This window comes from Bombus impatiens, unplaced genomic scaffold (genome assembly GCF_000188095.3).
Source record: "Bombus impatiens unplaced genomic scaffold, BIMP_2.2 scf_0311, whole genome shotgun sequence".
In the NCBI taxonomy this organism is placed as follows: Eukaryota; Metazoa; Arthropoda; class Insecta; order Hymenoptera; family Apidae; genus Bombus; species Bombus impatiens.
In genome coordinates this window covers 33,252-55,997 of record NT_176730.1, presented here as the reverse complement: position 1 = coordinate 55,997, position 22,746 = coordinate 33,252, and the positions used below count along the sequence as shown (strand labels likewise).

General features: G+C 33.2%; 2 protein-coding genes across 7 annotated transcripts; one reads left to right on the top strand and one right to left on the bottom strand.

The window, feature by feature from the left end:
- Positions 1-65: 65 nt before the first annotated feature.
- On the bottom strand, positions 66-22,415 carry LOC100749244 (dehydrogenase/reductase SDR family member 4). 3 transcript variants are annotated; one of them, XM_033320393.1, is made up of 9 exons: positions 22,271-22,415; positions 22,022-22,082; positions 21,586-21,657; positions 21,226-21,344; positions 10,613-10,681; positions 1,085-1,262; positions 778-1,002; positions 550-684; positions 66-467 (listed from the first exon to the last, which is right to left on the bottom strand). In XM_033320393.1, the coding sequence occupies exons 5-9, from the start codon at positions 10,654-10,656 to the stop codon at positions 300-302; spliced, it is 750 nt and encodes a 249-aa protein (XP_033176284.1). In that variant the 5' UTR covers positions 10,657-10,681; positions 21,226-21,344; positions 21,586-21,657; positions 22,022-22,082; positions 22,271-22,415; the 3' UTR covers positions 66-299. The 3 variants fall into 3 exon arrangements, with proteins under 3 accessions (XP_033176284.1, XP_033176285.1, XP_003488984.1); XM_033320394.1 differs by lacking the exons at positions 21,226-21,344; positions 21,586-21,657; positions 22,022-22,082; positions 22,271-22,415 and adding an exon at positions 14,190-14,260; XM_003488936.4 differs by lacking the exons at positions 10,613-10,681; positions 21,226-21,344; positions 21,586-21,657; positions 22,022-22,082; positions 22,271-22,415 and adding an exon at positions 1,349-1,831.
- On the top strand, positions 4,108-9,546 carry LOC100749122 (elongation of very long chain fatty acids protein 6-like). 4 transcript variants are annotated; one of them, XM_024367194.2, is made up of 3 exons: positions 4,108-4,286; positions 7,714-8,097; positions 8,840-9,546. In XM_024367194.2, exons 2-3 carry the CDS (start codon positions 7,775-7,777, stop codon positions 9,357-9,359), a joined length of 843 nt encoding a protein of 280 aa, XP_024222962.1. In that variant the 5' UTR covers positions 4,108-4,286; positions 7,714-7,774; the 3' UTR covers positions 9,360-9,546. The 4 variants fall into 4 exon arrangements, with proteins under 4 accessions (XP_024222962.1, XP_003488983.1, XP_033176283.1 ...); XM_003488935.4 differs by having other exon boundaries at positions 7,711-8,097; XM_033320392.1 differs by lacking the exon at positions 4,108-4,286 and adding an exon at positions 7,486-7,505.
- Positions 22,416-22,746: the final 331 nt, after the last annotated feature.

Below are 22,746 nucleotides of genomic sequence, written 5' to 3'. Positions count from 1 at the left end.
TATAATAATTAATAAATGCTAAAATTAGCAAAATCGTAATTGGGAATGAATAATTTTGCTTTTTATTGTATAAACGTTGCATGTATTAATGCAAATCGCATACTTATAAAATATAAAATCATGTTTTCCATTTCACATTAGTAATATGTAAATGTAACCTATTGTTAAACCATATCATAACAATATCTTCTTATATATATACAAATATATATCTTGTACAAAACTATAAAACTCTATATGGAATATTTAATAAAATAGATTACAATTTTAATAATTTATAATAATTTCATAAACAATATTTAAAGTCTACTTCGCATCCCACCAGCAGCAGTAATAGTTTCGCCAGTAATGTATGAAGCATCATCACTTGCCAAAAATGCAGCAACATTTGCTATATCATCTGGTTCACCAAATCTTTGCATTGGTATTGTTGATAATACAGCTTCTCCTACCTCACCTTCATAAAGCTGTGTAATATTATTGTACAATATTACCACATATTATTAGTGATATAGTAAGATAGCAACAAAAGAATATAAAAATTCATACCACTCGTGAAAATTTAGTCTTTATAATACCAGGTGCTATGCAATTGACACGAATTCCTTCAGGTGCAAGAGTGGCAGCAGCTACTTGATTTATTCCTAACAATGCAGTTTTACTAACACCATATGCACCTAGTAACTGCAATATTAATTTTATTTTTTAATATAAGAATTACACAAACACACTATATATTAAATAAGATAAGATACATGATTTTTTAAATATACTTACAGTAAATGGTGTATATGCTGCTATTGAAGATATAAGAATTATCGATGCAGATTTACTCTTTCTTAAAAGCGGTAAGGCTTCTTGTAATAAAAGAAATGTACTCTTAACATTAGTATCAAAAATTTTATCCCATACTTCCTCTGAAGTTTCAAAAAATGTAGATTGTGCTGGATTTGTGGCAGCATTTGATACAAGAATATCTAAGCCACCAAATTCTTGTTCAGTCTAAAATGTAATTAATAAATTGTACTTTTGTGTCTACTTACAAATTTTCATATTTACGAACTAAACTAAATAACAAATTTACGTTCTTAAGAAGATTTTTTCTATCTTCACTTTTTCCCACATGACATACGGTACCACAAACATTTAAACCTTCAGATTTAAGTTGTTCTACAGCCTTTTTTACATTTGATTCTTTGCGGCTGCTAATCATTACTTTAGCACCTTCTTCAGCTAAACGTTTTACTATTGCAAAACCAATACTACAACAAATTATATTTTATAAATTAGAATATATAATTTATGTAAAAAGATTGGGATTCCAAAATGACAGTAAATCTTATCAAACCCTTCTGTTGATGCTGTAACAATAGCTACTTTCCCTTCTAGTCGTTTACATTTTATTTTTGAAAAATTGCGATTAACTTGCTGTATGGTTTGACTTATTGGAGAACGCAACATAATTTTAGGAATAAAACTTTAAACGAATTTTACAAAAATGATACTTTGACCTGCCGATTGCGTTGAAAGTTCTCACGTTCGTGATATTGTTTTTCCCTGGATAGTGCTGCACCATGCGATCAAATACTGAAGATGGTACATACTAGCATATACAAGAACCTATAAAATTAAGGATTTACCCTGTTCAGTGGCATGCTAGCATATACAAGAACCTACGTATTTCAATTTAAAGTTAGGAATCTATCTGGTTTGATTGGACACTAGCATAGGCAAGAACTTATCGAATTCCACACTACAAGAGCTTATTTACTTGTACGGTTCTATGAAAAAATTCATATCTACTTTTCTATCCGAGATAGATAAGTATAAGAATAACAAAATCATTAATTAAATTAATCGTAAGTTGCCTAAGAAAGAGAAATTAATTGTTTACCGCTTGTATATCGTTGGAATTCCAAAAGACGCTGTTTCAAGCACTGTGATTAAACTGAATTAAATGTCTTATTAGGCAAGCAAAAGAGTATTCGCTTCCAACGTATCATGGAACAACAGAATTAAAAGAAATTGAAGATACCCCAAAAAATAGACCTACGAATAGCGAGGAGATACTGAATCTCAGGAAGAGTTTGTCAGGAAGAGCTGAAGAATTTGTCGGATAGACTAAACATGCTAGCACAAAAGTATGTTCTAAAACTACGATCGAACAAGAGTTGCACGATAAGAGACGTGATCCAGAACTTCGCTAACCAATTGATTTTGATAGAAAATCAGAGTACAGAGAATAGATCAGAGTGACGCAAGCGTACAAAAACATAGAGAGACACGAGAAAATAATATACATACAAATGATATATAAGGAAAATCTATTGGATAATTCATATACATAATATATTAACTCAGAAGAAATCGGAGAATTTTGATAAATATGGAAGAGGGATATTTGAGAAAGAAAATCATAATAGATAACAGTTACGCAGAGAAATTTACACGGACAGATCTAGGATGGATTAAGGAATTGCGAATGGAGCTAACTTTAGCATAAAGCAAGAAGATGAACGGAGAGAAGATAATATCATAAGTTTTGAAATAAAGCATCAATCGTCACCGTGGAGGCGTTAGCGATAAGCAAAGCAATTGAATATTCGGAAAAAGAGTTCCCCGAGTCATAATACTAAAAGAGCAATAACATAATAACTCAGCAAGCGTCCTGTCATCGACAGGAGCGACAGAAGCCTAAAACTCTCAGGCAACAAAGTAAGAAACAGCCCATAGATTAGAAAAATTGCAGGGCGATTGTTGCTGGGAAATTACAGAAGAGAGACATCAGTTTGACGTGAGCGTCCGCAAACAAAGATATAGCAAACAAAGAGACGTACGAGCAAAGGAAGCAATCTGGAGTATCAACACCAGCAGCAAGATATCAAAATTTCAATTTCAAACGTCTACGGGGAAATGGAAGGGACAGTAAATTTCCGCAGCACGTTTCTGAGAAACATTAGCTTCTCTTGGTCATCGACCGTCAACATTAGTAATCTTTCGTTGATTATGTAACATTCAAAGGTAAAAATCCTCGTCGAAAAGGAATGAAGAAGTCATTTGAAATGCTCGAACGTGGCGAATTTGTTACGGAATGCTTTCTGAACGTAGGGTCTCCTATTAGTCCTGTATTTCGATACATTTCACGAGCCAATTTCCTGCTGCTTTATAAATATCACGCTACTTTCTCGTTAAATATAAGTATAGATGTAAACACATGGCAAGTAAATACAATTTAAGAGTAATTAGAATTTTAACGTCATTTAAAAAAAAAAAAAAGAAGCGACAGTTGGGTTACGACCCATGACTCCTTTGAGACCTTTTGCAAAAAAAATGCGTTCAAAAGGAATATTTAAAGATCTTTAAAGATTTTTAAAGATCACGATCAACATCTATCTTGCATAAATTTTATTTGAGACATGGTCTCAGTGGAATTTGAATCCAAAAAGTATCTGTGCAATACATTAAACATTAGACACCTGAACAAAACGAAACTATAAAACACTTATACTTTACTGATTATAGTAATATTACTCAGCTTCTCGTTAAATTATTTTTTATTATCACATAGAACCAATGACGTCAAGATCGATTTCGGTTTCGTTACAATTTCTAATCTAGGATTAATATTCATGTTTATATTAATATTATCGGCCATCGATCACTGAAAATGTGGCGCTATGACAACTATTTGCATATCCCATCGAAAATCGTAAACAAATTTATTAGACAGTGTGATTGAGAGATTTATGTTTTAAATATCTGTTACGTATTTGCGTTTTAATTTTTAAGTTACGTTAATAATTTTATCGCCGAATATAGTTGTACGAATGTGTCGAATGTACGAGGACGAAATTGCGTAGAAAAGCCAAATACCCAATGTCATGTTTTGTCTATTCCTTTCTTTCTTCTTTTTTGTTTATAAACAACGGACATATTTCTTCTTCTCGTATCGTATCATATATACATCATATACTATGAGTGTAACGGGGATATGTAATCATATTTGAATATCATGTTTGCATAAATATATGCTATGATAAAAAAATATACTTTTCTCGTGTTTATCTACCCGTGTTATACATATTCGTATATTATCAAGAGTGGGATAATTACAGAAATGGATAGGTAGATCCTGAACTGTTTATTGTCACCTACCACTTGTCACTGTGGAGTGAAACATTCGCGAAGAGAAAACTCCGTGAAACTTGGATCCGGGATACGCTTGCGTAGGAACTGAACACCAATGTGGATTATTATATGGATTATTATATAAGGAATATTGAATTGTAAGCAACAATATTCAAGTACCTACTCTACTTTTCGACAAGCAAATTAACGATCGTGTTTCGGAAATGCAATATAATAATATAAATATACGAGTAATAAGCACGGGCATTGAGATTCTGAATTTTCTGTGTAGCGAAGTAAATACGAAGCGAACAATTTTCGCTGACATTCTCTCGGAACGTTAATAGGTTTATTAAAAAATTTATTCGGTGTGAACCTTTCGGTGTCTAGAAAAATTTATAATTGAACTAGTGTTACGGTGTGCGTAAACTTTATCTTTATTGAAATCTTGTGTCCTGAAACTTTAGACGTTTCTATATTTTATAAGTTTTAATATTGGACAAAATTTTAGAAATTTACAAGTATATTATACGTCGATTAACTGGCGTCGAGTAGTGAATAAATGAAGTAATATTAGGCGGCGCAAAGATTACTTTAATAATTTAAAAGCGGACGGCTTAAATTCGTCGATTGGCTTGATGCGTTATATAAAATTGGTAGAATTTTAAACTCGATATTATTTGTTATATCGATTTCCGAAAGGAAGGAAGATATCTATGTTCGATTGTGTATATTTTTTTTTTTTTGTAACTTTCTATATCGGATACAAAACACTTGAGAAATCAATTTTCAAACACGTGTTCCGACCCATCTCCTGTTTATTGGCATTTCATAGCACGAGAATCGTTGATACATTGCTACAAGACGGTGCAATCCTATTTTTAAAAACTTCAAATCCTGAAGTTGATCTTTCATTTTCGAAATGTAGGCGCGTGTTGACATTTCATTTCAAAATAATTCGGATTATAACAGTAAGCAACCACTTTCTTCGGTGATTTATCTTCAAATTTTTAGAAGTTCTCCTGGCAGCTTTCCGGGCTGCTTCTACGTCGATTAATTGCCGCATTCGATAGGGGTTCGAGAGTCATGATTATTCTCCCAGAAGGAAGCAGCTTTCAGTTTATCCCGATACTTTGCTATCGTTTTATCGTGAACTCAAGCTACTAAACACATTTTCGCATAATTAAGATCACCCACGAGCTACGTTGGTAGGAGGCTTCCTCCTCATCTCTTCATTCATTAACGTGGATCATAACTAATTGGTATCGCGATCGTTACCCCCACTTTCTTGACAGAAAATGCAAACTTCGTTCGTTCTTCGTTCAAAGAATACACTCGTACCGAGCTTTTCTCCGTAATAACATAAGAGCGAACAGTAAGTTAACATCAATTCGAGTTAAAACATAGTTCGAGGAACAGCAGGAGCCAGAAGTCAAGTCATCAGAATCTCCAAGTCGAAGACAGTCAATCGACAGAAGATACATCATCACAATCGCCAAAACGAAGCGAGTCTCAGGTCGTTTGTCATTCCATATACGTAACCTTGTATCACATTGAAGTTGTTGGATCTTTGGGAGTATATATTAACCTGTTAATATCAGCGTTATATTCACTCGACCACCCTTATTATTCCAAAAAAAAAAAAAAAGAAAATAGGGGTCGATTATTCAAATCGTAACGGGAATTTACGACTCCCGTTGGCGCGCTTCTTCGAAATCGCGTCTTCCTGCGAACGGTCGAAACAGTATAAGTACAGATACAGTGTATGCCGATTCAGATCCTCATGTTACAGTGTTATTTATAGCAAAGGACATTACAAAAAAGTAACCTCGGTGTGTAACTCTAACTGAAAGCTACAAGAAACAGCAATAAAAATCTATTTATAGCTCTTTTGTTTCTAGACCTTGTAATCCAAAACAAAATTCGCATTCAAGGGCACAATAATATGGACTTGTCATTATTTTGAACTTTTTTTTCCACTAAATTCTATTCTCTTCGTAACGGCGGTTTCCAGGTCACGGATATACAAAAGAAAAGATGTGGAATCTTCTTGAAGTCATTACTTCAACATTCTGTATGATCCGGTATAATGTGAATCCAATTTACTGGTGCTATCGTAAGCCTGTGCTGTGCACTGCTGGAAAAAATTATTAACCGGATAAGAGGTCAGGGATAAAAGATGTAACACTTGGCAAATACACGTGCTTATCTTTATGTTTGCATTATGTCTACACGAAACAGCTAATCAGATTTGCTTATTATACGTTAGTCATTTTTACAGGAATGTACAGTACAGTTGAATAGTCTCGGTTTCCGCTTAATCTGTCGTTAGATTTCCAATGAAACTGGTGTTTTAATTTGTTAATATCGGTAATGCTGTTAAGGGGGTATTCTGGTCTAGAAATTTGAAAACAGCGAAAATATTTTTTCATATTTCCAAAGTTTAGACATTCAAGAATATGCCCTTAAAAGAATTTTTCAAAATTTCAATTATTTTATGTGTTACAACCATTTTTGTGACGCGGTATCTGCTCCGGTCTGACCGGAACAAATGAATAGTAGACGGTAGACGTTGTCCGAGTAAACTTGTCTCAAAACTTTAAACGCGTTTTTCTCGAAACTACTTTTCTCGAGTTGGCGTGCACGATATCTCAAGTTCTAACGAACCGATTTCTTTTAAATTTGGTCTGAATATAGTTGTACACTTTGGCAAGTGTATGACGTGATATTATCATACTTTGTTGCAATAAGTGCTTAACTAAAATGACTTAGCATATGTATCGAAGTTATAAATCAATAAATCTTTTTAAAAAGTATTTTTACTATTGTTATCTCAAAACGGGTATTACTTTCTGGACGACCCTTAAATTCGCAGCACCGTTTTGGCACCACTCGATCGTTAGGCATATGATAAGATTTAAAAAGGAGATAGCACAATGAAAGTCAACTACCGGCACCGGAGATATTGTTAGAAGCTACAATTCTACATCTATCTGACTTCTTAGATGTTGCAGGCGACCGAGAGTTAGTATGTGTCGACGCAGGGTTACTTTTCGAGTATTCGAGTGTTACTACGTCAAGTTACATTGTCCTCATCTGTGAGTTTAGGTGCCGCAATTTCCGGCAAAAGCCGGCAGTGTCTTTGCGTATCACACCGATATAAGGCGTAAAAATCGTTCGAAGTTCAAGCGTGCGAGAATTAACGAGTAATGAATCCCCCTTTGCGAGAATCCCCGTAAATCCGCTTGTGTTACGTCTCTAATAACTTTTTACCTGAATCGATTCTCAATCACCAACTATTTACTCACAGCTACCTAGTGCTTGAAGCCATGAATTTACACAATCAGTTCTCCGTTCGTTATAAAACTGTTACATCGGTTGGTACCTGGTCTGTGAGTTGTTGGAAGGTGGATGGTTACATTTTTTTGAACCAAAGGGTATTCGAAAAAATTCGTAGCGCGCACGCGGACTGGTAAAAGCTGTATTGGATTTTTCTTTTGCATCTGCTTCAATTTCATGGAAACCATTAACGAAATCAAACATGGGAAAGTATTTCAATAATTGCCTTTCCTCTCCTTTCAGCAGATTGGTGACATAGGCAAAGGCCGTGACTTTTAAAAAATTTTTGACGACCAGCGGGAAAAAGATGGACGAATTGGATTATACGTCGATCACCATACCTAATTATTCATACACCTTTAACTTCGAAAAAAGCCTCGCTTATTCGGATACTGTTATACGGATTACGAACCACTATCCGTATTGTTTCTACTACTGTCTCTTTTACGTTGTCCTAATTTTTGTCGGGAAATATTTCATGTCCAGTAGACCAAAGTTCGAGCTGAGAGGAATGCTCGTTTTGTGGAATGCCTCGCTCGCAATATTTTCCACTTTTGGATTCCTCCGGATGGGATCAGAATTATATCACGTATTAAGTCATTATGGATTTCAACATAGTATCTGTATCAGGTAGGAAATTGCACATTTATATTCTATTTTAGCTATTAAAATAGTTTCAATAGAATAGTAAGTTCAGAACTAATTGCTACTTAAACATCGTCTATAAAATAGTTTTTATGTTAAAATTTACAAGATATTAAAACAGATATAAGTATTTTAATATCTTTATGCAGAATACGAGTAAACAAAACATTGATCTATTGTACAAAAAAAGCTTAGTTTCGTTAAAAAGTGCCATTCACCTTGAAATGACCTTACACAGCGATTTTCAACCTTTATACTACTACGTCTCCTCGAAAAAAAAATTTTTCCGCGCCCCTCTGCCTTTAATTTTTTTAATAAATATAATAATATGTTTTAAATAATAAAAACTTTATTACAATAGAAAACTACAATTAACAGAATAATAACAAGGTTTTGTTGTAACGTATACGTGCGTTAAGATATGAAGTTTTATTTATTTATAGATATTATGGTATGAAAATTAATATTTTATTAAAAAAATTTTGGTGCCTCCCCTGGAAATGTTCTCCCAGGAGACAGCTGATCTTACAAATTCTTTCTATCATTACACGTTTCGTTTAAAACAGATAAAGTAGAGATTTGGGAGAATAGCTTGGAATTTGATCCTATTTAGCTAATTTATATTTTAATGCTAGAATTTTAATGAAATATTGATATTAATTAAAACAATATTGCGATATTTCCAAAATATTAATTCGTAATAAGAACGTAATTATGTTCTTTTCAGTTATATGACATATGATCCCGTGATGGCTTTTTGGTCCTTATTGTTCATTCTATCAAAGATCGTAGAGTTTGGTGACACAGTCTTCATTGTGCTACGGAAGCAGCCATTGCAATTTTTACATTGGTACCATCATATAACAGTTTTTCTTTATGCGTGGTTGTGTTTTATAGAGAATACACCACACTCCAGATGGCATTGCGTAATAAATTACTTTGTTCATTCCTGGATGTATTCCTATTATGCTCTGAAAGCAATGCGATTCAATCTACCAAGATGGTTTGCCATGTTGATCACTACGCTACAGACACTACAGATGGTGTGGGGTTGTTTTATAGCTATTATGACTTACAACTATATAACAAACGATCAAATTGACTGTCACGTTAAATCCCACAACGCCAAAATTAGTCTGCTGTTGTACTTCAGCTATTTAGTTCTCTTTAGCAGATTCTTCAAACAGGCTTATCTATCGAATAATTGCAGAAAGATAAAAGAAAGCTCAAAGCATGCTCAAGACTAATTAAAGGCACATTTTGGAAAACTTTTTCTAAGAATATCTTCCAGTGGCGTTCCTTGAAAGCATGTTGTTGGAATCTGCTAAAACTTTTTATGCAATTCATGAAACTGGGCATGTAGAAAATAAATAAAACTTATTTATTAACTGTAAACATTTTAATAAAGATTTGCGGTTTTATTTATCATCTTTAAATTCTTTTTACATCCTTTAAAATAGAATAACTTTTTAACAATAGGACCAGATTTTAATTTTTTCTTTTCTTTTTTTTTTTTTTTTAAAGGATCAGTCTACTAAATGACGCGTACAAAAATTTTTGAAAAAAATAATGCGATTAAAAAAGATAAAGGTCACTTTTTAAGTTTCTTATCTGAGCTTGTATATATGTGTATGTATATATGTGTTACGTGATTTGTCCGAAGGAAATTCCGCTTTTAGAAGAAGGCAATAGGGATACGAAAGACTTAACAAGATTCCATAAAGTTCTTAGATACAAGGTATTCGTGATTCTACTATACGGAATTCCCCCTGGACAATGCTAGAGCATTGATGATCACGTATTCGCAAGAAAGATATGAAAACACATGTACACGCTCTTGATTCTGATTGATCTACACCTTGATGCAGTGAAGGTAAATTTTCAGACTAGTGCACAGGTCCCCATAAGGTACTAGATATCTTGAGAAATAACAATGTTAAAATTAATGTAAAGGGAACCACATTATAAAATACACATAAACAAACAGACTAGTTCATGTTCGCAACGACCAACTGAGGAACATACGAATTAAGGTCTAAGATCTAAATCTTTTATACGTATTGCATGTGAGTTACTTATCGTAAACAAGCAGAGGAAAAGCAATTTATGGTCCATTGGACGGAGTGCTTCCATCCTACCACTCAGAGTCGTACAGAGTTTCTAAGCTACTTCTGCGTTGGGCCATTTCGACCGTCGTATTCTTTTAATGGACTATAGCGCGAGGAGCGACAAAATTTTGGAATGAATTTATGGAATTTTGGAACGGTTACTGCAACCATAATTAACATTCTATTTACATTGAAATTAATCAAAACGGCGGTAGACATAATTATACACGGATACCAAGTACATGGAACATGTGCATGTGGAGTCACAACAATAGAAAGCTGTCGGTACGTTGGTTCAGAAAACTCTTCTTAGCCGAAATAAAGAAAGGAACGAGAGACGATACAAGACAAAAAGAATATAACAGAAATAAATTTCTCACCTTCCAACTCACCTATTCGCGAACGCGTAGGTTCTCCTCGTCCTGAGGAACTCCATCCGCTGTCGTCAAGAGCAGCTTCCTCTTTAAATTATAACGATAATTACATTTCAGAGTTGGTTGTGGAGGAATTTGAATTAAATCAAACTAAATAATATGTATGATAAATTTATTAGGATTAAACAAATAGAATAAATTTGTTGGATTAAATAAAACTGAAGAATAAATACAATAAGCTAGTGAAATATCAGAATCGTTTATCCCTTTTAAGAAAACTTTTAAGTAAGCCGAAAATGGGAATATCTGCCAGTAGCATTATCAAGCTAGTCGGCACTACTCATCCGTACACGACCGACTATAGTATTTAAGATCACGGCGCGCTATAGATGGGTGAGTCGGATTTTGAATTCATCTCGTTCATCTCATTTAAGTCGTCCTAGGTATTTACCTGTTGTTCCGAGATTACCAAGAATCGGCTCGTTTCTGCAGCGCTGTTTTGTCTTGTTTAGTTTTTCTTTTGTTATTAATCAATTTTGAACTGCAATTGTTTGCAATTCGTGGGATGCTTTTTCTGCTTTTATAAAACACAATTTTTAATGAAACCTGTTAAATAAACTCAGCTAAAAATAATGAAAAAAATTTATACGATAGGTTTATTCAAAATAGTCAGAACTGCTACAAACCAGAAGCAAATATTACAATTGACGAACAACTCTTGTTAAATTCTACACATACGTACATGCACAGTTTCTGCAGATGATGCAAATTTACTCGATATTTGCTGAATAAAACCGACAAATTGGTATTAAATTTTTGCTGGCATTTGATATGCAAACTAAGTACATTTTAAACGGGTTTCCTTATTTAGGAAAGGATGAAGCACGCGTTTTAAGGGGGGTAAGGTTAATTCGTACAAAAAAAGGCATGTTTGTGTGAATTTTTTCTGACGATACAGTTAAAATTTCTTTTTTAAAACCAATAGTACATTAAAGTATGACATTCGAAGAATATTGTATAAAATTTTCACGGAGAAATATTAAAAAATACGGCAATGGCAGCAATTATTCGGACGTGTCTCGGAAAAAAGTATAATTGCGGTGCCCTTCAGAACGTGGTGCTGGATCATCAGAAATCAAAAAATTAAAGTTCATTCGTTAGGTAACAGCTTTCCCCAGGTAACGCTGCAAGGATTTTTTCGAAATTTCAATTTTTCACTTTTTTGGAACACTTTGAATTTGTTATTTTAAAATAAAAATAATTAACAAATTTGAAAAAAAAAAATTCTACAGCGTTACCTCGAAAATTATATACAGAAGTAGTTTTAAGAATCTCAAAGGGATCGGTGCGGTAGTTTTGAAGTAATTGGGGACACCGACTTTGAAAACGTGAGTTGTGGGGAAAACGTTTTAAAGTTTTGAACACTAAAAAATCTAGTATAAAACGTTCATAAGCGAATTTTATCGGTTTACCTCTTCACTAGCGTAGCAATTGTTGAAAAGACTAATAAAAAATCAATTACCCTATAATATTTTTCACGATCCTTCGCAATTTGATCTTCGACAGTCACTTTTATTTTTTTAGCTGACGCGCTATTTGTTGAAGTGCCTTCGTATTTACGTTTATGCGGAGGTACAATTTTTCTAGGTCGATATAATCTCGAACCAGTTGATTGTCTATCAGATCTAGTAACTTTTTTAGGCATTTTAGTAACAATTTAACACAAAACTTAATGAAAATGGAATATTTACTCCTACACTAAATTTTTTACTCTACACCGATAAAATATACAGTACAGGTATAAGGAGGTTTGTACTTAAGTCGTTAAGTACTATAAATAGATCTGGGGGTAAGATTAGGTATTATATAGAGAAAAAATGTCTGCGAAGTAACAATAGCACGCTCGGGTCGAATAGGTAATATCATCCGACATGTATAAAAATACTCGTAACTTCGTCAATTTTGCTCCAATTGACTTGAAATTTTGACACAATATTCTTAAGATGTTATGCATTCAATTAAAAAAATAAAAAAAATGCAAAAAAAGATTTTAAAACCTTACCCCCTTAAGCAATCAAACCACGGTAGCGTCGCTATTTAGTGTTACCAAAGGAGAGATCCGTGAGTATATAAACGCGCTTATCGCCTTACGATCTGCCTTCTTCTGCGTCGTTCACCGTCTTCGCGCAAGTAACACCTGACTCGGTTATTATAACTCACGTGCGTATCGCGGCGGTCGTGGGATACAGGGTGTTCGTAGCGATAATAAATTAATAATAAATTAATAAACAGTATTTCCTCGAAGCAATGAGTACATCACGACCTCTAAGTCAATTTGTCATACTGAAATTTATCGAAACGTATGCTTTGAAGGGTAGAACCATAACAACGGACAACATTTAACAAGCTTACCGCTGGTATTTAAATTACTATAAAAAGAATCACACTGATTGGCGCTTTACGCGGGAACTAGAAAAAATTTGTAAAACAAAGAGGAATGCCATGGCTCGTTGTTCATCATTACTTTATAGATCAAATGGGATTAGTCTATTTTAATTCATCTATTTATCTTTTTAAAAAACAAATTTTTGAACTACAATCAGTCCAAGACAATTGAAAAGTGACTTCCTCAATGCGTTAAATCATTCGTCGCCAAAAAGGCAAGAAAAAATATTTCACCGTTTACGATTTTTAATATTGGCATGGTATTCTGCAATATAATTCTATGAAGGCGTATTATGATTGATTCTTGGAAGATTTCTTCTATTATTTAGCAGTTATATATTATTACATCGTAATGTATTTTGATGTCAACGTCAACACCATTCGTCGTAATCAGCTCTTTTTTATCTTTATTGAAGTCATCAATTCTGCTGACACGCAATTAGGACGCAGACGTTCAACATACACAGTGTTCAAAGTTACCTCTCTTTCTTCAATGCTCGTTGGCTGCATGTACAACAAGTTCAGTGCAAGATGGTTCACATCCAAGAAGCATCAGACTACAAAGCATGACATTCGCCAAAGCTACGAGTAGTGACCGGAAAGGTTTGAAAATAACCATCCAGTTAACAATAAACAAACGTACAATTGCGGTGGTTCCATCTGCTGCATCCTTAGTTATCAAGGCTCTGAAGGAGCCACCTAGGGACTGAAGAAGGCAGAACAATATAAAACACATTGGAGATTTGATCATTTGATGATATTGTTTCCACTGCTCGGTCAATGAGACCGAGGTCTATGGCAAAGTAGCCTAGTGGTACTGTGAAAGAGATTTTAGGTACCTGTCGATCTATTGGATGTACCGTTGAAAGTAGACCACCATGAGATCTTGTCGAAGGGTTTGAAAATAACCATCCAGTTAACAATAAAGAACAGACAAGTTACAATTACGGTGGTTCCAACTGCTGCATCCTTAATTATAAAGGCTTTGCTTCAATTCGGTGCTGCTACTCACGAGTAAAATATATATTCTCTATTCATTATGCTCGTCAAAAGTTCAATATAATACAACCAGTAAATTCCGTGTAGATTTGGACCTTCCATCCTACGACACGATTGAATGACCAAAGGAACAAAAATGCATACGACTTACGATTAGATGTGACGAACGTTGTCACTAACACTGCTGGAGTGCAAGACATGTCATCGTAAGACATGTCAGTGTAAGATGGTTCACTTCCAAGAAGCAGCAGACTACAAAGCATGGCATTCACCGCGGAAACATTTAATACATTTAACATTTACATTATTTTTTCAATGGAGATTCATAACTATTATTTTTTCATTCTTTCTGTTTACATAAATTGAATCGATTTTTGTACAAAAAAATATTGAGATAAATATGTAGCTAAGAAAGAAACAGAATATCAGGAGATATTTTAAATAAATTGATTTGCGCTATCGCAAACATCGATATCGAGTTTTCTCAACATTAGACTCGATACAACTGATGTTTTTTATAAATTTAACTAAATGTCCAAATAAGCCAAGGGTCCAGTTCAACAACAAAAATTTTGGTCGGATTGATAAGAAAAATAAAAGAAAGCAAAAGTCAGTAGTATTATAATTAGTATTTAAAGCGCTAGTTGCATCCTGTGGATTATCAGTCTGGTAGTAATATGATAGACCATTCTCAATTTCGTACCCAAATGAATCACGTTTTTCTAGATCCCACGATCTCACTGAGCTTCGTAACATTGTCTCCCCTGGCGCGTGTGAACTCACTCTACCAAATGTCATAGTGCTAATGATCTTCTGAAATCAGGGTACTCATATCATCATTGTCACTGTTCTTGTCATCACTACAGACATCCAATTCAGTAGGAATACAACTATCTGGCATTTTTCTCAAATGTCCGTTGGCTCTACTCGCATCGGTTGAGATTAAGTAGAGTTTAGTGTTTACCTTGACAGAAATCTCTATCCGTAAAACATTTCTCTTGATCCGCTATTACTCGGCGAGGACTGCCGAATAGAAATGTAACAGACTGAAGTGCTTTAACGGTACTAAGGGAATCTATTTTAGGAATATGATGAGTATACAAATTTAATAAAAGCAATACTATAACATATTCTTCTTTCAAATCGCTTTTGCCGCTTAAAACTTGCCCGTTATGTTTGTAGGAGGTGTTACAGTTGCTGCCAGCTGAAAAGGGAATTCGCGTTTCGTCCTGGGACTACCGGTGGACTCGTCAGTAAGGCTATGCCCGGTAGTCCCTGTCTTAGACGTAGAGGGAGTCTCGCTAGGTGCGGTATTTGTATCGTGCGCCCGTATATTCGACCGCTAGCGAGATAGACAGACTCGTCATCGTAGTAGCCCTCTGGGTTGGTACCTGCGGATCGCCCGGGAGGTGTTACGACCGCGTTGATGCCTCGACCTGTCGGCGTCCTGTTGGTACCGATCCGTCATAGGGCAAGTAGAGGGTTTTGCCTTTTCATTGTATTTTATGATAAATATTCGCCATATCTTCTAAACCTGATCATTTTGCAATTTATTGGCGATTTTTGAAATTTGGAGATCGTCACATTCTTCTGCTAATAATCAATCTTCTGAAATTTCGGCCAGATTAATTTCTTTTTTTCTTTACTTTGTTAATTATACTACGGTTAATGTCTGTGCAACGTAATGTGTCTAAGAATCACGTTATTGTGAAATATACAAAGAAATTAAATGAATCTTCTATAATAAGGCAGATCAAAATTTTTTATTCTGTTCTGTCTTATGATGTAAAATTCGTTTAGCTTGATAACACTGGATTTTAGGAACAATTTCATTAAAGTGTGATCAATCACGAATTACGTTTGAAAATGGCAATCTGTCGTCTGATTTACGCACAGCTTTCCGGTCTCTTTTGACTCAGATTTCCTGGACTTTGGCCACATATATATATATTTATATGATGACATATATAATATATATTTGTTAATTTATATGTTTATAATATATATTTTGTTAATTTTATTCTTATTTCGAAATTAATATTATAAATATCAACAGTGTCCTTATTTTCGATCAAATTTTTTATCAAACAGCTTTTTAATTTTTCTTTTCTTACTGCTATGACTTCTTTAGGATACACAATGATTCCAAATTTTTGACAATACTATATTTCGAGTGTATGTGTTATGAGAATTCCCTATGGTGTGTTTAATGTGTCCAATGAATCATAGAACGTACTGCTCCTACTTGAAAAAATTTGGAAGCTTTGCTGTTGTTTACGCATGTCTCCGCTATGATTTTTAAATCTCTAATCTTGGCCCTCTCACAACTATTCTTGCATTTTTCAGAGTAAATTGTGTTTCTCTGTACCCTGCAGGATTTTTATCAATTTATTTATTAATCCTTTTCTCTGCAAATATTCATATAGTACATGTACATGTAATAAATTGTATATCATCACAGGTCGAGTGACCAGAGGTGACAATCAACTGTGTCAGGTATTGTAGTAAGTATTGTATTATTTTGAGAGTCAATATCATGTCCCGAATCCAATGATGGTTTCGAAGAACGAAAAAAAAGTATTCCAGCCGATAACAATATTATTTGTCTCGTCATTCTTTTCTTCGTTGTAGTGGATGACAATATTCTTAATTAATAATCACAATTTTCTGTGAAGTAGAATTTTACTTGTATACTCATCTTCGATCTTCTTTGACTCTTCCAAGCCGAATTTGTGGCATCTTCAAGTTGCTTCCTCTTGCTCCTTTGGGAAACTAAACAGCCATTCCAATCGATAGAAGCTTCAAGTATTCTTACGCAACATATGATAATTTATTATCATTGTATTATATTATTCTATCTTGGAATTACCAAAAGTTATTTCCTTACTGATTAATAATCGTCAGTAACTGTGACAGTAAATCTCATAAGTGCGAACATTGAGCTACGAAAAGTATCCCATAAACAAACAGTATTTCATCGTAGTAGTAATATTTCAGTGATAATTTTCTTGCGAACGATAGACTCACTTGAAACTATAATACATATAGTTATTACTACTCGACGCATCAGGGTGTTAGCCATGTCCAACAGGAATATCATGCCGATTCGAGGCTTCAATCAAAAGATTGAAGTCATCTTGAATCGACTGCTGCTTGACTCTTCATTGTTGAATCCTGATTCTTCATTCTTGAGCCTTGACTCTTCATTCTTGAGCCTTGACTCTTCATTCTTGAGCCTTGACTCTTCATTCTTGAGCCTTGACTCTTCATTCTTGAGCCTTGACTCTTAATCCTTGAGCCTTGACTCTTCACTCTTGAGCCTTGACTCTTCATTCTTGAGCCTTGACTCTTCATTCTTGAGCCTTGACTCTTCATTCTTGAGCCTTGATTCTCGATAGGAAAGATCCAAGAACAAAATTCTTTGCGTCCGAAGTAATTAATATCTTTGTATCTTAATCGGGTGAACTAATTAAAAGGCGATTCATCTTGGTCATCTCGCAAGCCGGAGGCAGAACTTGTATGAGACAGAGAAGTATCATAGGAGTTACATGTATTTATATTTTTGAAAATCTTGACTTGAACGCAGCAAATACGATTTTTTCAATGATTCATTTGATGTGTTTGATTGAGTTTGTAAAAAACACTTAAATACTACATCGCTTATCGTTGACTGTATCGTAAAATGTACGGTTATTTATTTAAAACATCTCCTGAACTGGTAATTTTTCGACCAGTTTATCCCAATGTTTACAAGAAATTCACAAGCTCTTCAACATTCTACAAAATCTACATTTCCATCAAAGCAAAAGAATGTAACATTGTTAAATGCATGTTTGTATAAATAAGTACTTGAATAGAATCATTAATTTAGAAAACATGGTGACGAATGTGGCCGCAAGGAAAGCGCAATGTTATTCTATTGAAACGAATTATAATCGACAACTCTAAACCAAATCTTAGTCAATGAGGAAGTCAGGTAATAAAGTGAAAGACTTAACCGGTAGAATCGATTGCTATATTTTATTGTAAATTTCTGTACAATAACAATACCGTGTAGATGATTCTTGGAGTATTATTTAATTGTACATAAACATAATTGAGGACAATTGTTAATGAGAAAATCAGTTAACTGACTAGAGCAAAATTTTACTGAGTAACTTAATTTACTGATACAATCTTCCATGGAAGTAAATTTTTTTTTAACGAGGGGGAATATCAACGATGAAACCAAGTGACAAAGGAAAGAAGACTTTAAGCAGCAGAAAAGGAAAATATTCGAAACATACTTTGTGCTATTGACAAAGCAGCTACAGCCGGCAAAGAACCAACAAGATCACAGGCTCCCTCAAACGTTGAACAACCATTGGACTTTTTTAAAGATACTTTTTAGCAACGAGCTAATAAATCAAATAATTACTTACACAGACAATTATGCAAAGTTGGACGAGAGGACGTTGTCATCACATTCAATTTGGCAAACATAACGTCATTAGGGAAGAAGTTTGCACGTAATCACCCGGATTATTGCCGCGGAGGAGGATGTCAGCAATAATACCGTATAGACCATATTAAAGAGAAAAAAAGTACAACCACATATAGCTTCCAAACGGTACAAGAATCGAGAGCAGAAGACTTTCAAGGAGCAAATTTTTGCAGATTGATGTCTCATAAAACTCACCGTGATAATAATTTTCTATAATCATTATTTAATTCGTTGAAGTATTATTCGTGGATGAGGCGTCATTTAGTGAACGCGGGATAATACTCCCACGTGTAAATAGATTATATAGAGATGATACGATCATTGGTGCTTTTAATTTACCTTCATTAAATGGGAAAGAAGCAATGCAGCATACATGGAGGCCGCGCACCAACACAACTTCATTATGGAAACAGGTGGACCGATCGAGAACGACTTGTACTTTAGTCTACTTCATCTATTTAATTTGTAAGAGATAATTTGCTTCCCGCTGCTCGAGCTGTCTTACTTTCTCGACACCACTCCCTGTGAGATATCAATAGTAACTTCGCTACCAGCGAATTCAATTCGATACGTGCACACTGAAATATATATATATATATATATATATATATATATATATATATATATATATATATATATATATATATATATATATATATATATATATATATATATATATATATATATATATATATATATATATATATATATATATATATATATATATATATATATATATATATATATATATATATATATATATATATATATATATATATATATATATATATATATATATATATATATATATATATATATATATATATATATATATATATATATATATATATATATATATATATATATATATATATATATATATATATATATATATATATATATATATATATATATATATATATATATATATATATATATATATATATATATATATATATATATATATATATATATATATATATATATATATATATATATATATATATATATATATATATATATATATATATATATATATATATATATATATATATATATATATATATATATATATATATATATATATATATATATATATATATATATATATATATATATATATATATAATATATATATATGTATATATATGATATATAGATTATGCCTTACACAATATATCGTAAGTAACGTATGAATAAAAGTGAGTTATAGAGTATATATATACTCCAGAAGATGTAGTACACTACTTTTATTTACTATTCATATAAAATATAAGAATGGTTTCACTGCTTTATTATAGATATAATTACTTAGCAATTGATACTAATTCGTGTATATCACCGACTCCAGATTGTCACCAAAGATTTTCTCTATTCACACGAACGTACCATATATAATACATATATGTATATATGCACCTATATCCTGTAACATCATTGTTCGTGTCTCTCTGTTATCCTATTCACATGTAGCTACATAGATGTGGACGTTCGATGTGACACGATGATAATTTTCGTTGCTTTTATCCGACTTATCGGTACCCAGCACGTCACGTTAACCGCTTTAATGGAAAGAAACGGAAACGCTCTTCGTCGAAGAAGTTCCGCGGAGGAGTCACTCCCTGGAGAACTCCTTACCGTACGTCCAAACATTTCTCCTCAATGCGTCAATATTACAGAAACTATTGATTTTCCACTATATTTAAACCACGTAAGGGACCGTTGGTCAATAACTGTAGCTACTTCTGAAAGTGTATGGTTATAGTCATCGGCAACGTTAGACATTGGGTCTTCTCACAACTCTTAGTTTCTTTGTCCATATCGAATCCTTTGCGTTTGAATAATACAGTGCAATCTCCCTATTCAAAAAGTTCCTACGTACGTTGTACGTGACTGAGTAATCACACGAGTATAAGGCAAGTCTCGCGCGGAAGAAATTTATTCGAGGACGAGATGATGCGATCATCTGTTCTGTCGAAGTCGTTTATTTACGACGTAACAGTTGTGTTATGAATCGACTAAGAAATACATGCTTATATGGAGATTTCATTGTATTCGGGTCTATGCAAATTTTGCTATTTTATTAGCTTCGCTGAATCGTAATTCATTTACGTAGATTTGTTTAGTAACATTATTTATTTATTCGTAATATATCGATACGTGTACCTAATACGTACGTTATACGTAATATATCGATATATGTAAGTAATTGTAAAATGTGCTCGGGCAAATGTAATGTAAAATTTGCTTCAGTGCAAGGATATTTTGGACGATTTTCAATTGTCAATAATTAAATTGTACTCCCTTTGGTTTTTGAAGTAAAATTTAATTGAAACCCTTACGTAATGCTAAGAAGAAGGAAAACTACGAAGAGTATAAATAATTTATATGGAAACAATAATGAAGATTCTACTGATAGCAACGTGATATTCTCAAGAAGGATGCATGCGAGACCTTCTCGCGCATCACGGTGGCTGATTTAACGATGTACAGGTTGGGCCTGCATTTCGTCTAGCTAAAGGCAAGCACTGCACTGCAAGGGGTTAATTCGGTGCTGCTACTCGCGAGTAAAATATATAATTCTCTATTCATTATGCTCGTCAAAAGTTCAATATAATACAAGCAGTAAATTCCGTGTAGATTTGAACCTTCCATCCTACGACACGATTGAATGACCAAAGGAACAAAAATGCATACGACTTACGATTAGATGTGACGAACGTTGTCACTAACACTGCTGGAGTCCAAGACAAGTCATCGTAAAACCGCCATCAAATAGGAATCGTCGAGTTCCACAGAAGAGGTGAAGGTTGGAAGATTCTCCTATAAGAAAGCGTACAATATTATACGTAATTTATTCCTAAAGACAGTATTAATTATTTGGGAAATGTGAAATGATGCAAATTTTATCTGTACCAAACAAAATTTTAGAGATATTCAATTCAGAAAAATAAAATGTTTTAATTTGTTAAATTTTCAAAAAATTCTATTTTTTAATTAATGATAATTAATGTAAAATACAAGTAATAAAATTAAATGAAGTACAAAATACAAAATTACTTACATTCTTGACTTTTGAAATACAGCTACCTTGTCCTTTCCAGGGAACAGCAAGAAGAAGAAGGAATAAGCCAACCTTTAACAAAATAGATGCAGACTATGTAAAAGAAAAGAAGAAGACCTGAGACATGTAATAGAAGAATGCGAAATAACGGGAGGACAAAAAGACATACAAAAAAACACTAAATGAGACTGGAGAAGGACTAACAGAACTAAAAGCAATAATAGAGAAGGGAAGGGCAGTACAAGATGTTGCAATAGTTTTTAGTTATTAGTTTTTAGTTTTTAGAGATAGAATAATTAAGGGAGTGCAATATAATAGAGTGGATAAGAGGGGAGGTAGATATATAAGAAGCAAAATAGGTAAAAGAGATGTAAAACCAAAAGCTTGTCCAAAGCCGAAAGGCACGGACTAAGCAATAATAAATAAATATAATTACCTCTGTAATGTGCAATACTGTTCTTCCATTTAGTCGTAATGTATTATAATAGATAGATTTCCTGAAACAAAAGCATGATTATTTCAATTTCATCTAAAAAATACATACTTTTTTATTAATACATTTAATATATATTAAAAGTAATATAGTAAGCAATGTAATAAGAAAGTAATATACATATATTAAAACGTATAATAAACATTATTGAAAGAGAAAATTAAGTTGCTATAATATTATTTAATATTTTACCAGAATGTTATAACGAAAAATGACCAATCCTACCCGACGCTAACGCGACGAATGACAAACGAATCGACTGACTAACATTCTTAGCTCGGGGCTGCTAGTCTCCCACTCCTCATTTCTGCTGCGCAGGATTATACCATGCGCAACCGATACCATGCAAGAACCAATAGCACAGCAGTTTAAGAGTAAAGAACAATTCTAAAAATCATTTTGGTTTATTTTCACTTGAATTTTTCAAGCAAAAGGAAATTATAATTAAAGAATAAAAATACTTAATTGTTTGAGAATAATACTTGAATTATAATATATCTTTTGAATTTAATTAAATATATGTATATATTACCAACTTACTGTATGTATATATATACAGTATATGTATATGTATATATTACCAACTTAGAAAATTACTAAAGATACTCGAAGATACTATATGCAAATGAAATTCTACTTTTGTTTGAAAAGATAGATATTTGAATAGA